Source organism: Lissotriton vulgaris, chromosome 11, assembly GCF_964263255.1.
Source record: "Lissotriton vulgaris chromosome 11, aLisVul1.2, whole genome shotgun sequence".
Classification (NCBI taxonomy): Eukaryota; Metazoa; Chordata; class Amphibia; order Caudata; family Salamandridae; genus Lissotriton; species Lissotriton vulgaris.
This window is the reverse complement of record NC_141699.1, coordinates 328,416,731-328,436,908: the sequence shown is the minus strand read 5'-3', so window position 1 is coordinate 328,436,908 and position 20,178 is coordinate 328,416,731. Positions and strand designations below refer to the sequence as shown.

General features: G+C 41.9%; 1 protein-coding gene across 1 annotated transcript in view; it reads left to right on the top strand.

Moving 5' to 3' along the window:
- LOC147679713 (uncharacterized) overlaps positions 1-2,867 on the top strand; it is a 36,748-nt gene extending 33,881 nt beyond the window's left edge. Inside the window, exon 5 of the mRNA XM_086942465.1 lies at positions 2,611-2,867. Coding sequence (XP_086798591.1) covers positions 2,611-2,867 — 257 coding nt within the window. The remainder of the gene's footprint in view (positions 1-2,610) is intronic.
- The last annotated feature ends 17,311 nt before the right edge of the window (positions 2,868-20,178 follow it).

Sequence of the window (20,178 nt, the reverse complement as noted above, 5' to 3'; positions counted from 1 at the left end):
AAAGTGCCATTTTCAAAATTGTAATTTAAAATCCGATTTTACAGTAATTTCAGTACAATTCCGAGGACACCAAACATGAACTGTCCACCTGCTCCCAATTGGAAGTCATAGATTATTCAATGTAATAAGTTAACTCCAATGCTATCCCATGGGAGAGGCAGGCCTTACAATAGTGAAAAACGATTTGGCCAGTGTTTCACTCACTACCAGGACATTTAAAACCTAAAAGTACATTTCCTGCTCTTCCAATACACTGTACCCTGCCCTCTAGGCTGTGTATGGTCTACCCTAGGGGTGACGTGTATGTTTTAACACCTTAGATGCGGCGCAAATATCCCTCCCCAGTGCTGCGCTGTCCATTGGAACTAGTGCTGAATGGACGTCCATTGGACGTGCGCAGCACTGGGGAGGTAGTGCTGCCGTCGGCCAACGCCCCGACGCAGCACTTAAGAGGTTAAAAAAGAAACATTTAGCCTAGAAAGAGAATTACATTACAAGGTCGAAAAGACAGTTTATACGCCATACTAAGGCTCCAATGGCAGACCTGAGGCTGTTTGGTGAGGCTACTTAAGAGTGCCCATAAAAAAAAAAGATCAGAAACATATGGGGGAGTGAGGCATAATGTTTGAGGGAACACCATCCTAAGGCTGACCGGTGTAACAGATTTGATTTTGAAGTAGGCAACAGTAAAAGTGTAGTTTTATTTTCTGATTAAAGACGACGTTGCTTGATATGGGTTGCGCTATTGTCACATGAAGAGTGATTGCAAAAACTCAGTAAACAGTTTGTCACTGAGGAGCCCAAAAAAATGCACTGCAAGCAGCCCATCTAAAGGTGGTGGTTGGGAATAGGGTCTTACTGCTTACTCAGTATGATGTAGCTTTGACTCAATTGGAGTCCGTCAAAACAGAGTGTTCTGATGTTGCTTGAGTGGCCGTATGTTTGGCTTTGCTCCGTGTTTCTTTACTACCAATTAATGCTATGAGTAATCTTGCTAATGTGGTGGCTATGGCTCCGTGCTCACAGGTTGATGCTGTCACTTCGTTGATCTTCCTTACCTTGGAGCAATGTAGAGTGATCTAAGTACTCTGCATTCGTTAATGGAATTCTACTGTCCCACACATATTCCTCCTCTGCAGTTGTACATTAATTGCAGTCAAGTCTCCTTATGCTTTTTGCCACCGGCTTTGGGGACTCTGCTTGAAAAGCGCCCCTGGTACAAAGTATGCAAACGAGTGCAGGGGAAGAACATTCCTCCACGCGTGGCATTGAGCAATTTTTCAAACTACGTGACACCATTCATATTGAGCAGAAGGAGGCAGCTAACCCAACTTGCTTTAAAGTAGTGGAACGGAGGGCCTTAAAACGTACTGGTAACATTTGGATGTCACCTCATTTTCCATAACAATTGACTGTTTACAACAATCTATAACTGAAACAACATTTTTATAATTTTTTTCATGACAAGAGTGAGAAAATACATTTGGAATTGTCAGATTATTTAGGTGACTCAGACACTCTGTTCACCACTACAAAGCTAAAAAAGTAGGCATTTTGATATCCACCTCTATGGTATACCCATGCGGTGAGTATGCAAGAAGGTCTATTTAACATTTTCAGGGCAATGGAAACAGCCCAGTAAATGCTTTCCAGAACTGATGATCTGAGCATTTGGTTACAAAAGCAGTTCAAGAAGGCCATGGGTCTATTCACCTCGCTGGGTAGGATGAGTGGCATCACAGATGCTGCTGCTTACTCTCAAGTCCACTCCCAAGGTCGGGGTGACCACCTCCAGTGTTGGCCACTCACATTCTGTCATTCTATAAAACCAGAGAATGAGAACCCCTTTTCTTTCTTTTGTTGCTGCTACTAACACATAAGCAAGTGTGATGAAGACGCTGTGAAAGGTTTTTTGTTTAGAAATGTAGATTATGTGGTTGAGTAAGTATAAAGAAATATTACATGGTTAAGTGGAGCTATCATGTATGATATTCTTGAGTGCTTTCGTGTTTGCAGACATTTTGGGGCAGATTTACAATAATGGCGCACCCCTGCATATTAGCAGGGATGCGCCACTTATTGTGCGCCATGCCTCTGCCACCATTGATGAGTCGCGTTGTAAATGTGGCGCACCAATGGGCAAAAACGGCACAGATGCGTGACGCATCTGTGTCGTAAAGGCGGCGCATTGCTGGAGTTGCGTCGCAAGCGCGACGCTGCTCCAGCAAGGCTCTGGGGAGCCCTATATTGTTAATGCTGCGCCAATCCTTACGCCTGCTTCAAGCAGGCGCAGGGTTTTGACGCAGCAAGGGCCCCAAGTGACTGAGTGAAATCTTATAGATTTCACTCAGCCACTTTTAGGAGGCGTTCCTGCGCCGGACCCCGCGCCCTGCGCAAGAACGCCTCCTTCTGGCGCAGGGCTTTACAACGTGACACATCTCCCAGATGCGCCACGTTGTAAGTACCCCTCACCATGGCACATCTTTTACGCTGCCGCTGCATCACAAAAGTGAGGCAACAGCGGCGTAAAAGGGGTGCAAGGGGCTTGTAAATCTGCCCCTTTGTGTTTTACATTTATGATGGACGTTTTTTTTCCATGATGTATTGCAGGGTTGGCATTCAGATTTAAAATGGTTGCTTCCTTTGTAAGTCTTCAAGCACTCATCAAGGTAGCAACCAGCAGTGACCTCTCGCAGAACATTATCACGTTTGCAATTGTGCAGTACGTACATAAGGATACTGGCGACAGAACTCTTTTGGGGAAAAATCCGAATTTTTCTGCCCATCAGATCGTGGAAAACCTGCCTTTTGCTGTTGCCCCAGTGAAGGACAACGGAATAAGAGCCAGGAGTTACTTGTTATCCTAGAGACCCCATGGGGTTGTGATGGATAAGGGTGAGGGTAGAAGATAACTAGACTGCAATGATGGAGTATTTAGATGAACATGGAAATATGTGTGTGTCTGATATAGATTGATTGGAGGAAGATCGACCAATACAAGGTCGATCTCGGTGTTTAAGCAGAGTATTTAATAAATGTGGCAAATTTTTATAAAGGTTTCCTCGTGCTTCTTCAACTAAGTATGCATTCCATCGCTAGAGTGTCTATGTTGCTAATTATAGGGATAATAAGGCTTATGATAGTCTTGAAATTCAGATGAGTGGCTTGCATTAAGAATGACAGGACATTTCTATTAAGTAAAAGGTTGTCTTTCCAGAATATGGTTGTGTTGCTGTGTTAATTCTTCTGTTTCTTGTTGTGTGAGGTTGAGTCCTGCTCCACTCAGGTAGTAAGGTGTATCAGACTTTGTATCCTAGGGAGCATATGTTGCTGGAGGTGGATTCAGACTTTGTTATTCCTTCAAAACATTGGAATTGTATTGTGCTAGGGAGGCTGTCCGCAAAGATACAGATGCATTTATGGGAGAATTTTAGGGGATTGCTTGATCTTCTGTAGCTACTCTAGGTCGTGTGTTAAAGCCAGCTGTAGTATTGTGGCTCCGGAAAGAGGCATGTTTTGAGCATCTTCCTTTATGTTAAGTGGTTGTTGGGTAAAGATGTGTTTTGGAAGAGGGTTCCATAATTTAGCTGGAGAACCTGCTCTGTATTATTCCAGGAGCGGCCCATAACATTTCTCAAGAAACAGTACAGTGTGTATTTGGAGAATTGAAAATGCAGGGATTTTAGCCCCAAGCCATAAATGGACTTGTTGCTATACATGAATGTAAATTTTAAATGAAAATCCGTTTTTGAAAAGCATACCAATTGAAACATCACACAGCCATGTAATTGAAGCAGTGCAGGCTTTGTTGCTCGGTTGCGATAGAACTTCTCGGGTCATATTTGGTTATTGTACTTTAGATTAGTTCTTTTCTTTAAATAGATAGGCTAGAATACTCAGCCAGAGGCTGCTGGCATAATCTAGTCTGGACAATAACTTTGGTAAAGATTCCATTTTCCCCCGAAACAAAAATAGGAATGGGATGTTTCTTTCATCAGTTTTAGGTGTTACTGTGTGACTTGTTTTATCTGAGTGTTGAGTAAAAAGCTTACCCCATAAAAATGTCCACGTTTTTGATATGTTGTGAGAGGATGGCCAGTGGAGGGGAACAAAAATGAGGGACATAGTTCACACATACTCACTTTGTAAACATCGTATAGGTTTTGAATGGTTGTGTGCAGTAGAGAACTGTGGAGCAACATTTCGTGGTACTAAGCATGCCTTATACCCCGATGTCTGTGCTCTAAATTACAGGTGGGTAGTTGCTGTGCCAAGATGAGCTGCACTCAATATTAAGATATATCTGCTGCTCTGTTTTCAGAATGCATCAGATTGGTCCTGCTCATATGATCCAAAAAGAGAAGGTAAGGCTAGACCACATGAATCCTATTTCCAGTTAACAACATGATCTTCTAGGATCGTGGTCCCATCTCTATGGTCCTCTTAGGCTATGGGTAGCTGTGTTTAAACAGTGACTTTCCCATCTCAGGGCAGAGAGGTAACTGAGCGAAAACGCTGGAAGAGATTGAATCAATATTGAGTGACTAAGGGGGTTCAATACTTGCCTTATAACATTAGGCAAAAGCAAATCAGGGTGTCGATCAGTATGTTGGGTTATCAGCTATTACATGTCTCCTCAAAGTTTTCCTTCTTGCATGGTACTGCAGTTGCTTGGGGGCATATTATCAACTACGGCATTAAAATTATCGCCGGTTTAGCGGCAGAAAACTGCTGCTAAAACGGCGATAATGGGCTTAATAATATGCCCTGCAGAATTCTAATAGAAGTCCATGTTGTGGTGTGAACATGGGCTTCTATTGACATTCTGCAGGGCATATTATCAAGCCCATTATCGCCGCTTTAGCTGCAGTTTTCTGCCGCTAAACTGGCGATAATATTTAACGCCCTTCTTGATAATATGCCCCTTGGTAATTATCTTTGTTTTCATCCCATGTGAGGGGTTGATGTTGAGGGAGTATTCTGTTGGAGAAAGGAATTGGGGGTCCTTCGCAGGGGGACCATGGTGGCCTTGGCTGTACAACGGAGGCTGTAGGGATAGGGCATGAGGTGGCTGGCTTTATATATAGGAGATATACAGAAGTAATCCCAGATACAGGATCATACAGACTTTGTATGGTAGATTCCAAGTAATCCTTTAGTGGCAGCAGTTTTGTTATAAACAGCAGAACATAGATTCGAAGTTTGATGGTCATTTGAGATCTATGAAGAATGTGGAAAGTGAGTTTTATGATGGGGAGAGTATGATAGAAACTATCACCATGCATCCAGAGGTGTGGCATATCTTCTTTGGTTTTGGGTACCTGAAAGATTGAGTTGTCACTATTGGTTAGCTCCTGATGAGCCCATAAGTATGGCGGAACCGGTTCTAGAATTGTTTTTGTTCCGGTTCATTGGGGACCGGGGCATGCAATTCAGGCTGCACCATTCCCATTGGAGCATAATCAAGAATGATTGCATATGGCTGGGTCCAAACTGAAATGGCATAGTGTGCAAAATAGAAATGGACTGGTATGTGGCCGGATTAATTGCCAGTGGTTAAGATTAATTCAAGAATTACATTGGTAACTTTTTTGTATACTTTAGTGTATAGCCCTAAGTCGGACTGGAATGCCTAGACGTGGATACTGTGCGCACAATGTCACTGGAACTGAGCTATATTTCGCTGATGTGCTCTAACTATGGTGAAACCCACCCTAGGATTGCTTGTGTCCTAGTTCAGGGATGCACTGGCCTTGCAGTTCGGGCTGAACTGTTCTCGTTGGAGCAGGGTGAAGATTGATTTGCATATAGCTGGGTCCAAACAGAGGTTGAATGGTGTGCAAAATAACGATGGAGTAGGAGTAGGCCTGAGTAATTACCAGTAGCTGAGATTAATTAACGCATGCCAACCATCACTTTAAGTTGCATGGGTAGCCACAGGAAGGAGGGCAATGGGTGCAGGATGGAGAGACCCAAAGGTAAGGGTTGGGAATAGGAACGAGGGTGGAAGCATTAGAGTAGCAGAATGGAAAGCAAAGGGCTTTGAGGACCAAGTTGGAGCAGAGAAAATCATGTGCCAGTGTTACATGATGGTAGAGGCAGCCCTAACATGTGCCCCGCCTCTGAGTTGCTCCCCTTCCACTGGGTCTCTCTCAGCTATACGGTCTCTGAAACTACAGTTGGACGAGTCTCTGCTGCAGCACCGGGATGATGCCGGGAGGCACCTTCCTTGCCTGTTGTAGTCTGGCAAAGGCCGCACCCCATGAGCTAAAAGGAATGGCCACGAGAATGCAACTGGAGGTTAACTCTACAGAGAGCAGATGAGTTAGGCCTTCACTTGTACCCAACTGAGTCTATTAAGACTCCACACAGTGTGCCCCTACTTTTCTACCCCATGGTAAGCTGCAGCCTATCAAGAAAATGGAGGAAATCATGGGACTCCATTGATAGAGAGGCCCATAAGCAATTGCTGGGTGAATATAAAGCTGCAGTCATTAAAACCAAGCAAGAATATTTCTCTAAACTCACTACCTCTCTTTCCTCACCGAAGGAGTTGTTCAAGATAGTGGACTCCCTTTGTACACTACAAGTTCCAGACCCTGTGAAGGGATCCCAGGAGCTTTGTGATAAGATCTCATCTTTTTTCTACAACAAAATCGATGAGATAGCTATTAACTTAGAAGCGCAGAAAAAGTCCCTTGAGACCAATGCTATCCAGGCATTACCAATTCTAGAGGCCTGGAATAGAGACCCCTCCAAGACCCTCTCCAATTTCCCATCACTCACACTCGATAATCTCAACTTATTGCTGAATAGGACTAAATCCTGCTCTCCTTTGGATCCATGTCCTCTTAATGTGCTGAAGGAATGTAGGATCACACTTCTTCCCCCACTGCTGGAAGTAATGAATAGTGCCCTGTTACATGGGATATTCCCGTCCGTCTGGAAGAAAGCCATTGTTAGGCCATTACTCAAAAAACCTTCACTTGACCCCACAATCCTGAAAAACTTCAGGCCCATATCCTTACTTCCTGCCCCCGCTAAAATGCTTGAGTCCCATCTGAATATGCATCTGTCTGCGTTCCTGGACTCCTCTGGGTTTTTAGATCATACCCAGCATGGGTTCAGGAAACTTCATAGTACAGAATCTGCACTCACTATGGTTACTGATAACATCAGAATGAAGGTAGATCAGGGTCAGACAACACTGCTGGTCTTACTCGACCTGACCGCAGCATTTGACACCCTATCTCCCTCAATTTTAACATCTCGTCTGAGGGAGATGGGAGTGGAGGGGTCAGCCCTGGACCTTCTGTCCTCCTTTTTAGACCTTAGAGAACAGAGGATTAAACTAGGAGAATACCTCTCCCCTGCTACATCTCTGCAATGTGGGGTACCACAAGGGTCGGCTTTAAGCCCGACCCTATTTAACATTTATGTGGCCCCCCCTTGCGAGATTGGTAAAAGCTCAGGGAATGGAAGTAACGTCATACGCAGATGACACTCAGATTATGGTGTCACTAGCCCAACCGGTCAGTACCTCCGCCTCCAGCTTCAGGAGTTGCATGCAAACAGTCTCTGACTGGATGATAGTCAACTCCAGCTTCAGGAGTTGCATGCAAACAGTCTCTGACTGGATGATAGTCAACTCCCTGAAGCTGAACGGCGATAAAACTGAGGTGCTGATCTTCGGAAAGGACCAGGATGTGTGGTCAAGCGAGTGGTGGCCGCAATCCTTGGGAACCTGCCCGGTCCCCTCCCATTCAGCTAGGAACCTTGGGGTTATGTTCGACACCTCGCTGGCAATGACCCTTCAGGTTAATAGAACAGTGGCTACTTGCTGGGGAATTCTTAAAATTCTCCGTCGAATAGTACATTATCTCTCCCCGCAAGCCAGGAAACAGACAGTGGTTGCAATTGTTGGTTCAAGATTGGACTACTGCAACTCACTGTAAGCAGGGATTAACAAAGGACTAATACAACGACTGCAAACTGTTCAAAATGCGGCTGCAAGATTTGTCCTGGACACTCCCCGATCCTCCTCGGCAATACTAGCCAGAAAGAATCTACACTGGCTTCCTATAGAGCATCGTATTTCTTTCAAAATCATTTGTCTGGTACACAGCGCTCTTAAAACTGAAACTTCAGTTGGGCTGGGTGCACTTCTATCCAGCTATGTCCCCAGCAGATGTCTGCGCTCACGGCAACAAAATCTTCTGGCTATCCCTAGGACCAAGAAGACCAGATGGGTAGGTAGAGCTTTTTCTACAGTCGCCCCCCGTCTCTGGAATGCACTCCCTCTGGAACTTAAGTCTCTATCTTCACTTTCCCTCTTCAAAAAGGCCCTGAAAACATGGTATTTTAAGAAAGCCTACCAGTAATCAGCTCCTGGGACAGATAATCTATCAATATTGAGCTAGGCGCCTTGATGCCCTTTGGGGCTTAGTCTGCGCGTTATAAATTTTCCTTCATTTCATTTCATTTCAGGACCACCTGGGAGAATATGTTTTAAACAGCTACGAGCTATATGGTCCACTTGCAAAGGGGAAGCATTTCATTTTTAGCACGCTAAAAACGTTTTAGAATAAATACAAAATATCAAGTGACTGGTCTTTGTTCTCACATAACTGTTACGTTAAGACATGTGTGTTCTCATGCACAGAAACCCCTCAGCAATGGACAATTTCATGGTTCCGACCGTCTCGTGCTGGGGTCAGTGAATAAATAGAGGCAAAGCCAGACCTCGTGGTTCATTGTTATTGCACCAGCCTGTGACATGTGATTATTTTCCGACCACAACCTGCGTAGAAGCTCACGGCTGATGTAGCACAAAATCCATTTTCATTTGTAGGGGTGCTTTATAATCACATGTGTAGAACACACCCACATGCAGTACTTTGTCGAGTTAACATAAGGTGTTAGGACTTTCAAATGTAATAACATAAACATGATGTATTTAGGACATTAAATAGTAAACGCGAAGAGTTAATGTGTAAATCAAATGTAATTAGCAGAAAACACTTGTGTTGTGTAACTGACAACCATTTATTATTGAATTTGTTTATTAATTGTGTCATTTTATATGTAGATTGGAATATTAACCAAGTGTGCCTTGATTTCTTTGCAACTTCATAAAGCTCATATTCCATTTCTCTTGTGTTAGCTGAGTTTTGTAGGCCTGGAAGTTCTCGTATTTGAATTAACAGTTTAAACTTCATGTGCACGCTGGATTCTGCTCTTTTTCACGTCTGTGTTGCAGTTAGAAGAAGCATCCTTGTTGATTAGAATAATGCCTTTGTTGTAGGAGTTAGGCAAGGAGAGAAGGGGATACATAGGGAGTTATTTGCCATAAGAGAATTGTTCTATTTTCTCACCGGAGAAGGCCTGGGAATCAAGGTAATCTTGTCACTGTTCAGAAGCATTGCAGTCTTGTGGAAAAGTATCTTTGAGAATGTAATCTGATGGGGCGGTGTGACCCAAAAGAAATCCTGGAAAGACACCTGTAAAATTGGGATGGGTAATTAAGGAGAGAGCCCCACTTCCTTGCTTTTTGAGAGAGAGCATATTAGAACGAGCTCTCTCTCAGCTTCATGCTACCTGACCTACTGAATGGAGAGACTTCTAAGGAAGACTCCACACTCTGACACCGCAACCATTCCTGCCCTGAAGAATGATTACGTAGGGATGCCACGCTATTGCTAGTGTAGGGACAGATTAATGCTATATTTTTATCAACCATCGATGCAGGGAATCTTGTTTTCTGATTTCCTTCATCCTAATACTTGAATAAATTGGCTTGTGCATGTTGAACCGCCTCAACCTTATTTGCAGATTTAGTTTTATGTTGGTTCCGATGTATTTATACACCCTCGTCTTGAGATTTCTGTATGTCCAGTTATGTTTGGCTTTGTAATAAATCAACCAACCATACCTAGTAAACTGTGGTTACTGTGGGCTTAGGGAAACTCTGATTGAATTGACCGACATTGTTAACGACTTCTCCCCGCTCCACGCTTCTATGCTGAGAAAAAGTATCATTGACTTGAGATTCTGAAGCAGATCTAGAACGTACGGGCCCAGCTCCATCATGGCATAAGATGAGACCAGACTCCAGAGGCCTTACAGGCCACAACAATAACTGTCGAGATCTCCTTTCACTTCCTACATGCAGCTTTGCTCAGCAGCTGCTAGTAGAAATTGTTGTGCATGATTAAACAAACTGCGGTCGCTTTATGCTTCTAATTAACAGAGAAACCCATGGTTCACACACACCTGAAGTTGCATTGGTTTCTCTGCATATCTCAGGCCACACATTATGTCTCTCAGGCTTCTGGAAGCACACATCTAAACTGTCCCAACATCCACAAAACTCTCTAGTTCGCAATCCGACCCTTCCATTTTCCATGCTATAATTGATCACAGAAAAAGTGTTGTATGTTATTCCTAGAAAAGAATCCTCTAGACTGCGCTAATACCTTTTCATACTTGATGGTCTTATTTGACCGTACTGGCAAGTGGACACAGGTTGTTAATTTAAGGAGACTGTTATACTCAAAGTCACTGGCAGCCCTGGTTCATTTTAGCAAGAAATTGGGCAGACGCCCTCCCTCGGAACTGCTTCAAATTTACAAGGCTAAATGTGTCGCAATAGAAACCTATGGAGCGGGCATTTGGGGACATGTAGATGAGACATCTCTACAGAGGGCCGAAAACAGATTTCCTAGATACCTGCTTGCTGTCCTGGTTAGTGTCTCTACTTTCAATTGCCACTCGGAGTTAGGTATATCTTATATAGGGAATGTCATTGGCATCCAACCAATTCTCCTCTGGCATCATATTTGGACTTCAGAGAAGACTGTTTTAAATCAACAAATGATTATTGATTGCTGAGGGTTAGATGGGGTATCACATATAAGTTGGCTCAATTATGTCAAGGAATTCTTTTGTAAATTAGGACATCAAGAATATTTTGATAACCCCAATACCTTGACTAAAGTAAATAGGAACGTTTTTAAACTTAGCTGATTTCAGTATCTAGAAAACATTAGATTAAATACAGAGATATTAAAAATCTCTGTTCTTGCCCACCAAAACATCCTGACTACTTTAAAGATGCAGTCGTATTTGACTTTTGTATCCTCAGACTTTGAAAGATTTTTACTAACACGTTTCATGATGGGCATTGTCCATAGATCGCTGAGTTTTCTAGCAATTAACACGTGGTCTAGGCAGCTGTCTAATTGCCCATGCGACGATTTTTCAGCACAATCCACCATGCATGTTTTATTCTTCTGAACATTTTTTTACATTCCAGAGGAAAAGGTGGATTCTCCCGCTGCTTAGAACGCTAGGCCTGCGACAATGTCATCCTGCATTCATAGTCATACAATCCCTTGGGGAAGAATTTGTAATTTTATCTGTTTCGTTGTTTTTAAAGTCTGTTTTTAAGTGTACAAAACATATTCTGATGTAAGATTTTTCAGTGTATAACTCATTCCATAATTTTGTGGCTTCCTATCTTTCTGTAACATGCAAATGTATTGTTTTGTAAATATGCTTTTATGATTATTTTATAATCAAATAAAGCTTAACTGACTAACTGACTGATCACAGGAATCCCACTCTTCCCACAAATTTTAATTCCCTCTCCATGACTTGGATAGGCTGCAGTGAGCTTGGTTTTCTGCTGGATCAAACAGCTCTTTGTATTGTCCCGATTCATACCTCTGTTGTCTAACTTTCTGAGTCTAGCCTTTCCCATGTTTCTAATGGCAGTGTTTAAAATCAGGTGCTCCTAGATGTATTATTCTTCATACTGCTGAGTATTTTCACAGGGGATGCCAAATGTCTCTTTCCCACTCAGAATGCCCCATTCTGCCCACACTTCAATTCTGCTAGAACTCCAGCATCTGGAGGGGACACCGTCATCAGAGTTGGTCCATCACTGTCTGAATTTGTGAAGGATATTCTGGGTTGTCACACAAGCACCGTATGGTAAGCAGGACAGCTAACCTCGCTAACAAAGCAGGGTAGGTATTTCATTTGTCATAGGTGCCAGGAGACTGTGTCATGTTTGGCTTTTTTAGCTAGTTGCCAGCATAGCATTTTAGCCAACATCACTTTGCACATTTGGCATTTAAATTAAAACTCGAAAAGTGATACTACGAGTCCCAAAATGCAACATGATGTAGGTTAAAATGTCAAAACTAGTAAAGGTGCCATACATGATAAAGGATGGTTTGGAAGCAAAACTTTAAATAACAGACACCCTTTCAAACTAAAAGAGCCATGAACGCTAAAACAATAGGCACAGAAATCACCGGAATGTGGTAGAGTGGAGAAGTGGGAGAGAAAAAGAAGGAGATAAATGGTGTAAAAAGAAGGAGGGAAAACAGGTGGAGGGTGAGAGGAGAGAGGGATGACATGAGGAGGGAGAAAGGGGATTGTGGGACAGCTGAGAGAAAGGGATGAGGGTGAAGTGTTAGAGGGTAAGAGTTAGACAATGGAGAAGAGTTAAAAGAGAGGGATTAGATATAACTGAAGCAGTGAGGCAAGAGACAAAGAGAGATGGGAGGGAATTCAGAGCAAAGAAAAGACAAAAGAGGGGAAGATTGAATGAGGAAAATGGGTAGACAATGTAAGTGGTGCAGGAGAAGAGAGAGCAAGGGAAGAGAGGTTCAAGTGGAGGAATGAGTAAGACAAGGAGTATGGCCATGATGGGGAGAGAGAAACAACAATATGCATAAAAGGAGGGGGTGAGGCAATAAGCAGAGACTTGGAAGCAACAAGTGAGGCTCCAGGATCAAATTACGAATACTCTGTGAGTCACAGGATCAGGTCTGATACGTCACTATCCACATCACCTGTGTTTGATTGTTTCAGGTTGTTGTAGTTCTTTCAAGTCCCCTTTTAGACATCACCTATTACAATAGGTTGTAATTCAACAACAATAAAGTGTGACATGTAAGCCTTGAAATGTCACACATACACACATGGGAATGTCACACATAGGGTAACTAACACCTTGGCGAGGTGTATTTAATTAAATGTCAAACAACAGCAAAGCCCCTGCACTATACAAAATTAGAACATTCTTGGTAATGTTAGTGTCTAAAGAGATAATTAGTTTGTATACATCCACACTTTCGGAGTGACTTTAAGAGAATCAATCCTCCAAGTCGAGGTATAAAAGTTCAAGAAAGACGTTCTGTTCTTGGTGTGAAGTGTCAGTTTATTGTTCCTTTAATTAGGCCTTGTTCCTTTAATTAGGCTAACACGTGTTTCATCGCAGGGAACACACTGCGAATCTTCAGGGCCTCATGTGAACACGTGAAATTCGTGCTGGTTATACCCGTTTAGGGCGGTGCTTCGATTTGTTAGTTTTTGGGTAGTCAAAGATTCCGGGAAAACGCTGTCTGCGTAATGGATGGATCTTGCTCGTTAGTAGTATGAGCTGTAACCGGGCGGAGTCGAAAATATTATGAACAGTAATACTCTGCTTTCACATAGGCGGGTACACCTTGTTTGTGTTATGCTCCCTCTTGAGGTTCCCGGTGCCATTTGCCAACATAACATTACCAAGAATGTTCTAATTTTGTATAGTGCAGGGGCTTTGCTGTTGTTTGTTATTTGTGTGGATCATCTTGGTCCAACCTTGAGCGGTTGTGAGGGATTACCGCTCGCCCTATTGCCTATACCATCTACTTCATAGTACTTTTCACTTTGCGGCCACTCAGGTTGTGCGCCTAATCACTCTGGTAACTTAAAAACCTCCTAGCTGCATACTATTTAGTTAAATGTATCAGAACCTCCCAGGGAAGATATATGGTGTTATGGACAAAATTTAGCACAGAGAAGGTAGGCTTGTCATGTTTCGCCACGTTTAGCATATGTGTGCACTGTTCACCTGCTCTCCATTTGCTTGTGGCCTAAGGGATATACTTATAGTTCTGGTTATTTCATCATGCTAATTATAGAAACAAAGTATTGTTTGTGATTCTTTTGCTTTTATGTATTAGTGTAGTTTTTTTCTCGTGTAAATTGCAATTGTTTGTGCTTAATTCACCATTCTCTAGTGCTTTTTCATACATATTTACACATATGACAAAAAATTCCATTGTCATTCTTCACACAGTCTATCAGGTATAAACAGGGGAACACCTTACCATTGTCATCCTTCCAAAACAGTACAAATATGATGCTCTTTTGTTCAGGCAGAGAGGTGCAATGCTTGAATCCAGAGATTCTGTCCCACCTATGATAATGGCTCATAGGCCGGCTAAGTTCTCTGAGTTAAGCTTTGAGCGTGAGGGGCAGGCTGCCCTTATGAAACAGGAATGAGATGATGTATCAGCCTCTCTACATGGTAGACTGATAAGAGGCAAATTCTCATTAGCAGTGACGCTGTAAGAAGGCTAATTATTGAGAAGACCATGTTACCTTTTTTCATATTATACACAACTTGTTCATTGTGTGCTACCACAATAACTGTAATATTTGCTACTATAATTCTGCAAATATTCTTGCACTAGTTTAGCGTCTAAGGAAAGCCTGTAATGATGCTACAAGTTCAGACTCTTTGTGCTGTCTCTGGAGATAGGGTGAGGAGAAAATACCTCTGTTAGGAGTTGCCCATTTCCAAAAGTGGGTCCTTTACCAGATAGATTATGAGATGCTCATGGCGCACCTGTCTTTTCCTAGCTTTAGATGGTGTGTGTACCTATATTATTAAGCACTCAAAGAAAATCTACAGGTGTAACCAAGATTACTAGCAATCGAGGATTGAAGGAGGGCCACATGGGCAACTACACCAACCACAGCCTACAAGTCAGAGAGGTAGCAGATCATAACAGGGCAGAAAGAAAGAGGGCAGATGCCCAGGGTTCTCTAGAGAGCTAGGGAACACAACTGGGGAAGTAGTGGTGGTGGCACCGTTTTCAGAGTGGGGGTGCTGTCAAATATATTACATCCCTGAAGGCATAGTGATTGTAAAGTGCCACACAAAGAGCAAGTATAGCAAATGATCCATGACCATTCAGCAGGAAAATGCTAAGCATATGGTATGTAGCTGGTGGTGCATTTTGGGGCACACTGTTGTAAATATGTTACTAAAACATGGCCTGGTAGTACCCAGCGATTTACAGAGAAAACATGTTTCCATTCAAATGGCAACACATTTTGCACTGGCATGCAGTTTAACTTATAAAAATATAGAGCACGCAAATGATAATGTGTTGAAATTTGGTTTCAGCAAGTATTTATCCTTTGCACACCACCAAGTGCCTTGCTTGGTTTTGATCCTATTAAAATCTTTGTTTCTATCACACAGTCAAATTCCAAGACAAATGTGCTCCATTTATGCTTTGCTAACTGCAGACATATTTTGAAATCATTGTACATGTGCATTACAGGAGTTTAAATGTTCTTATGAAAGAAAAAAATGGATAACCTTTCTTTTCACACTTCCTGTAACACAGTGAGATTGTCAGATAGTTAACTTTGTTAAAAGAATAAGCAGAAATTTGTCAGAAGAAATAGTCTGACAATTAACCTGCCTTTGAAAGAACAGTGAATGTGTTGAGATGAAGCAAAATTTAAAGGCATTTGTATTCATTATTCGAACTCCAGCTTGGTTATTTTGGGGGTGCTGCAGCACCTCAACTAAGAACCCTTATGTAGGAAAGAGAGCAAGGGCATTAAACGGGGACAATGGGTCATATGCCACCATGAGGGACAATATATGCTGCCATAATGTTGAAAAGCCATAACAGGGTAAAGAGAAAGAGGAAGATGCACAGGGACCATGGTGGGTAAAAAATGAAAGCTACAAGCAAAAGTAAAAAAATCCCTAACTGAATTACTCGGTGCCACTAGGGGCCAGTGTTTTCTTAGGTTTGTCTGCACAGCGCATGACCTGTGCTTGTGAAATCTTTTGCATTAAATATATGTTAAAAAGGACTTACATCCCACCTTCACTTCTTATTGGTCCTTGTGCTTGTCACTTTACTTTTCTTCGTTTCTATTGGTTGTAGGTGTTGTATTTACTGTTCTTTCTTGTGTGTTTCTCTTATCCGTTTCCCATCAGCAAAGTACTGTGTTCAACAACTTTGGTATAACATCTTTTAAGCGTCTCAAGCAACGATCGGGAAAATAAAATAAAACCGAGCAAGAGCTACACCCTTACTTTAAAGGTACAGCACTGCCCGAATGCTGTGGGCTAAGCTGGTTGTTATCTCTGTGGAGATCCTCCAACATGCCTTTTATTCCTTTCTCTGTGCTTCAGACAAAGCCCACACTACCTAGTGCTGATGGAGCAAGGATTCGCACGTTAAGCGACTTGCTTGTATCATGAACCTCAAATAATGTTAATAAAATAATCAACATGTTCGTCTTACTAATTTTGCACATTTTTCATTATACCGGGTGTCCAAGAGACGCTTGCTTATGTGTTTATTAATCTTAATACGCTTGCACTACAAAATGGCTGCTGCTACGCGGGAATTTAGACTGCACATGCGTCGGTCATAACCATGTGATGTGACGTACTCGCAGTTCTGGTGGGAAAGTGTTTACTCATGCGCAATACAGCTAATATGGCTTCTCTGTGTTCTCACATGCTCAAGGCTTTAATTGCTGCTTTTGCTAAGCTGTTCGTTCTGCTTTAAATTAATGCTTTAGTTATGATAAAGTAATGGGAATAGTATAGTAGTTCATGGTATACAGTGAAATAAATTTTTCTATGTTTTAAAATTGTTTCTTTTCCATTTCAGGTACACTTCTAAACCTTGCCCGTTGAATTATGCTGTGCCCCATTTTGAACTATACTGCGTCTGCGCGAGATCCGTGAGTCTCCAGAGCAGATGACCTTTGAAAAGCTGCCAAGGAGCAAAATGACTGTGAAGATGCTCTTGAGAACCTAAACTCACGAACTCAAAACTAATACAATGTATTTGTAAATAGAACATTTATTGTTATACGAAATGAAGACATCATGAGAACCCAAATTCAATCGGCAGGAACAAGATTTAAATAAGAAGCCTGAGAAAGTCTAGAATGTAGGTGGTGTGATGACCTGTCCTCCTCCTCTGTCCAATCAAAATTGGGGATCCTTAGACTTGCAACATTGGGGGGGTGGTACACTGATCCGAAAAACAGTATAACTAGCGTAGGTTTAGCTAGAGAATTTGTCCGACTTGTCCGAATAGCTGACCTGTCACTGACCCAACGCACTCTATAGGTGACTGATACAGAGAGCTGCGGAGCACTCTGTTGGGAGGTTCGAGAAACCCATTCGGGGTTTTGCAGAATTTAAAGTGCTGGCGAAGCACTTTGCTGGGAAGTTCGAAAACCCAATCGAGGTTATTGGCAGATTCCTTGCAGAGAGAGAGTAGCGCAGGCGTTGCAACCGAAGCTGCGGGTGTTGGTCGTACCCTTTGGTGAAGCCGGTCGTGATCCAATTTTTGGGGTTATCCTGTCCTGACTGTCCATGAGCTGTACCTGCTCGCCTACTGGCGCCTAAGTCCTTGAGGGTCCCTTCCCGTCTTTTCCAATCTGACCCGTGGCCAGGGATGGTTTTCACTCTATCCTAGGTGAATATAAAGTATGTATGGGTGATTGCTTATCTATATTTGCACTTCTAATTCTTGAATATTGCAAAGCGCAACTGCATATGTTCCCTTCTCTCCCCTATTCCTTGATAAATAAGATTTTCATGCATTACTCGTCTATTAGTATGTTCCGCTTTTTTACCTACCTTTAGTTAATGCTAAATCGTTTAAATTTTAGTATATGCTCCTTATCTTAGCCTCCTTCTAGGAGATGCGCTGAATTAAATAGTATGTTCCAATCTTACCTACCCTTTAGTATTTTGAGCTAAAATTGAACTTTGAATTGCAAATAGTTTATTTAACTACTATAAAGACCTGTCCTTCAGTTTAAAGTTCTAGATGCTAAGTATTCTCTGTCTTATTCATAGCTATGTACTGTTTCTGATTTTAGTTATTGATAGCCTTATCACATTCAATTTTCTGCTCATGACATATGATGATGATGATGATTAGATAAAGTTTTGAACCTACCGAGAGTCTGTGGTTATTTCATATTTCTCAAATGTTTATAAATGTTCTTGACTACCTAATATTTTGACTTAACTCCCTGATCCTAGGTGATTAGGTTCCTCATATCTACATTGCTAGGTTATGCATACAGGAATCAAATAAGTAAAGAATCTCAAGATATACTGATAGTAGAGCGTGAGTCACCCAATGTGAATGTTAAGTTTATAGTAAATATTATGGGCCGAGGTGAGTATTTAGTAGGATTATCCTAGTCGAGTGGCCTGCGCGCTCTAGCAGTATACTTTTCTGGTAAGCAGAGGTATGGTTAGGGATTAGTTAAAGTTAGGTAGCTAGTTAGTTAATAGGTTAAGATTCATATTTTATTGATCGATCAAATGTGTTATTATTGAAAAATGTGTTATTATCAAATGTGATATTATTGAAATATTTATTTGATGCTGCTATATTGACGTAAATGTATTAACAACAATTGTGCGTACCTGTTATATGTTTTGTTTGGAATCCCCGGGGGCAGAATAGCGGGTGGTAGAATAGAAGCCACATCGCGGCGAGTTCACTTAGTCGAGGAATATTAGTGCATGGTTGGGCAGAACTGGAAGCACTGATTAGGGTTTTCTGTATGAATGATTGAATAAATAAAAGCAACAAGTTCGCTAGCAAAACTTCTATTGTAATATAACCTAGTATGGGTCACACTGAAGGAGTAGCAGGTTCGTCGGAGCTTGATTGATAGCAAAAGGGTTCGTTGGTGAAACTTTAGACTTAGTATATATCCCTAAGTGGATGAGTCAAAGGAGTAGCAGGTTCTCTAATGCTTGTATGAAGGATAGGCAGAAGGGATCTATCCGCAGTATATGAAAAGTAGACAGAAGAAGTTTACTTGCAGTAAAACAAATCTTTCCTTTCTAGACACTAGAGTACAGTGGCGAATGTTTTACATTGTAAATTAAATAAAGCACTTGCACTTTGAGAAAGAAATTACATTTCAGTTACCTTGTGAAGGAGGGAGTCAGTTGCGGAGCTGCGCTGACGTCAGTCTGTGCCGCGCTGGTATTGGTCGAAACAGCGGGTGTGTAGCTGAGATAGTATTGTAAAGGAGGGCTGAGCGCAGGAGCCTGCATCCATTGGTGGAACTTATTTGTAAAAACATTGGTGATTGGTTGTCGAAAATTGAAAGACGCGCTAGCATTGGAAGAATTTAGTAAACAGAAGTACGTATTTTCGCACGATTTAAGTTTTTGCGAAGTATATGTGGTATCCGAGATATCCAGAAACTATACCTGATCCGAGATACTTAGGGTTTGCTAAGTAACAGATGTTAAAAGGCAGACCTTACAATATGTATGGAAGCAAGAGAAAAATGACTCTTGTAGACAAAGTTAAAAATTATTTCAAGAAAGACAAGCCGATTAAGACTAGAGAGGGAGTTATTAATCCACCACCAAACACTCCCGCTTCATTTATGATGTTTGAAAGAGGGTACCATGCTTGTGTATGGTTGGAAAATTGGGTGGAATACACCAAAGATGACGGAATTTTAGCATTCCCTCTAAATGGTACCTTCAATGGAAGAATTTTTGTTCAATTTAAGAAACCGAATGAATGACTTAACATCCCAGACCTAGATTGATGCAATATGAGGCTTTAGAAAAATGGGAGATTGAGGCCTTTGAGCGAGACAGACCCAGGATTGACAAAGGAATAAGTAAATGGTACCCGAAAATGCACCGAGAAGCGAAAGAGAAAAAAATCAAACAGTGGAGACAGCTTATGATAGTGGAAGGACTTTACCCAGTGCTGACCATAGAGGAGCCTATGGGAGGTAAAAAGACTGAGAAAACTAGAAATTTGATGACTACTGGTGATTCTGATGATGAATACTTGGAGGATTTATTAAAGAAAAATCCACCACCATATAATGAAGAAACAAGAATAGTAAACCCGAAAAATCCATTCTTTAGGCCTCCCTGTAATGAGGGGTCGAGCACGTCTGATCCGACTGTTCCATATTATAGGCCTTCCTGTAATGAGGGGACAAGTACTTCAAATCCGACTGTTCCGTTCTTCAATCCACCTTTAGTTCCGCAAGTGATTCACGAAA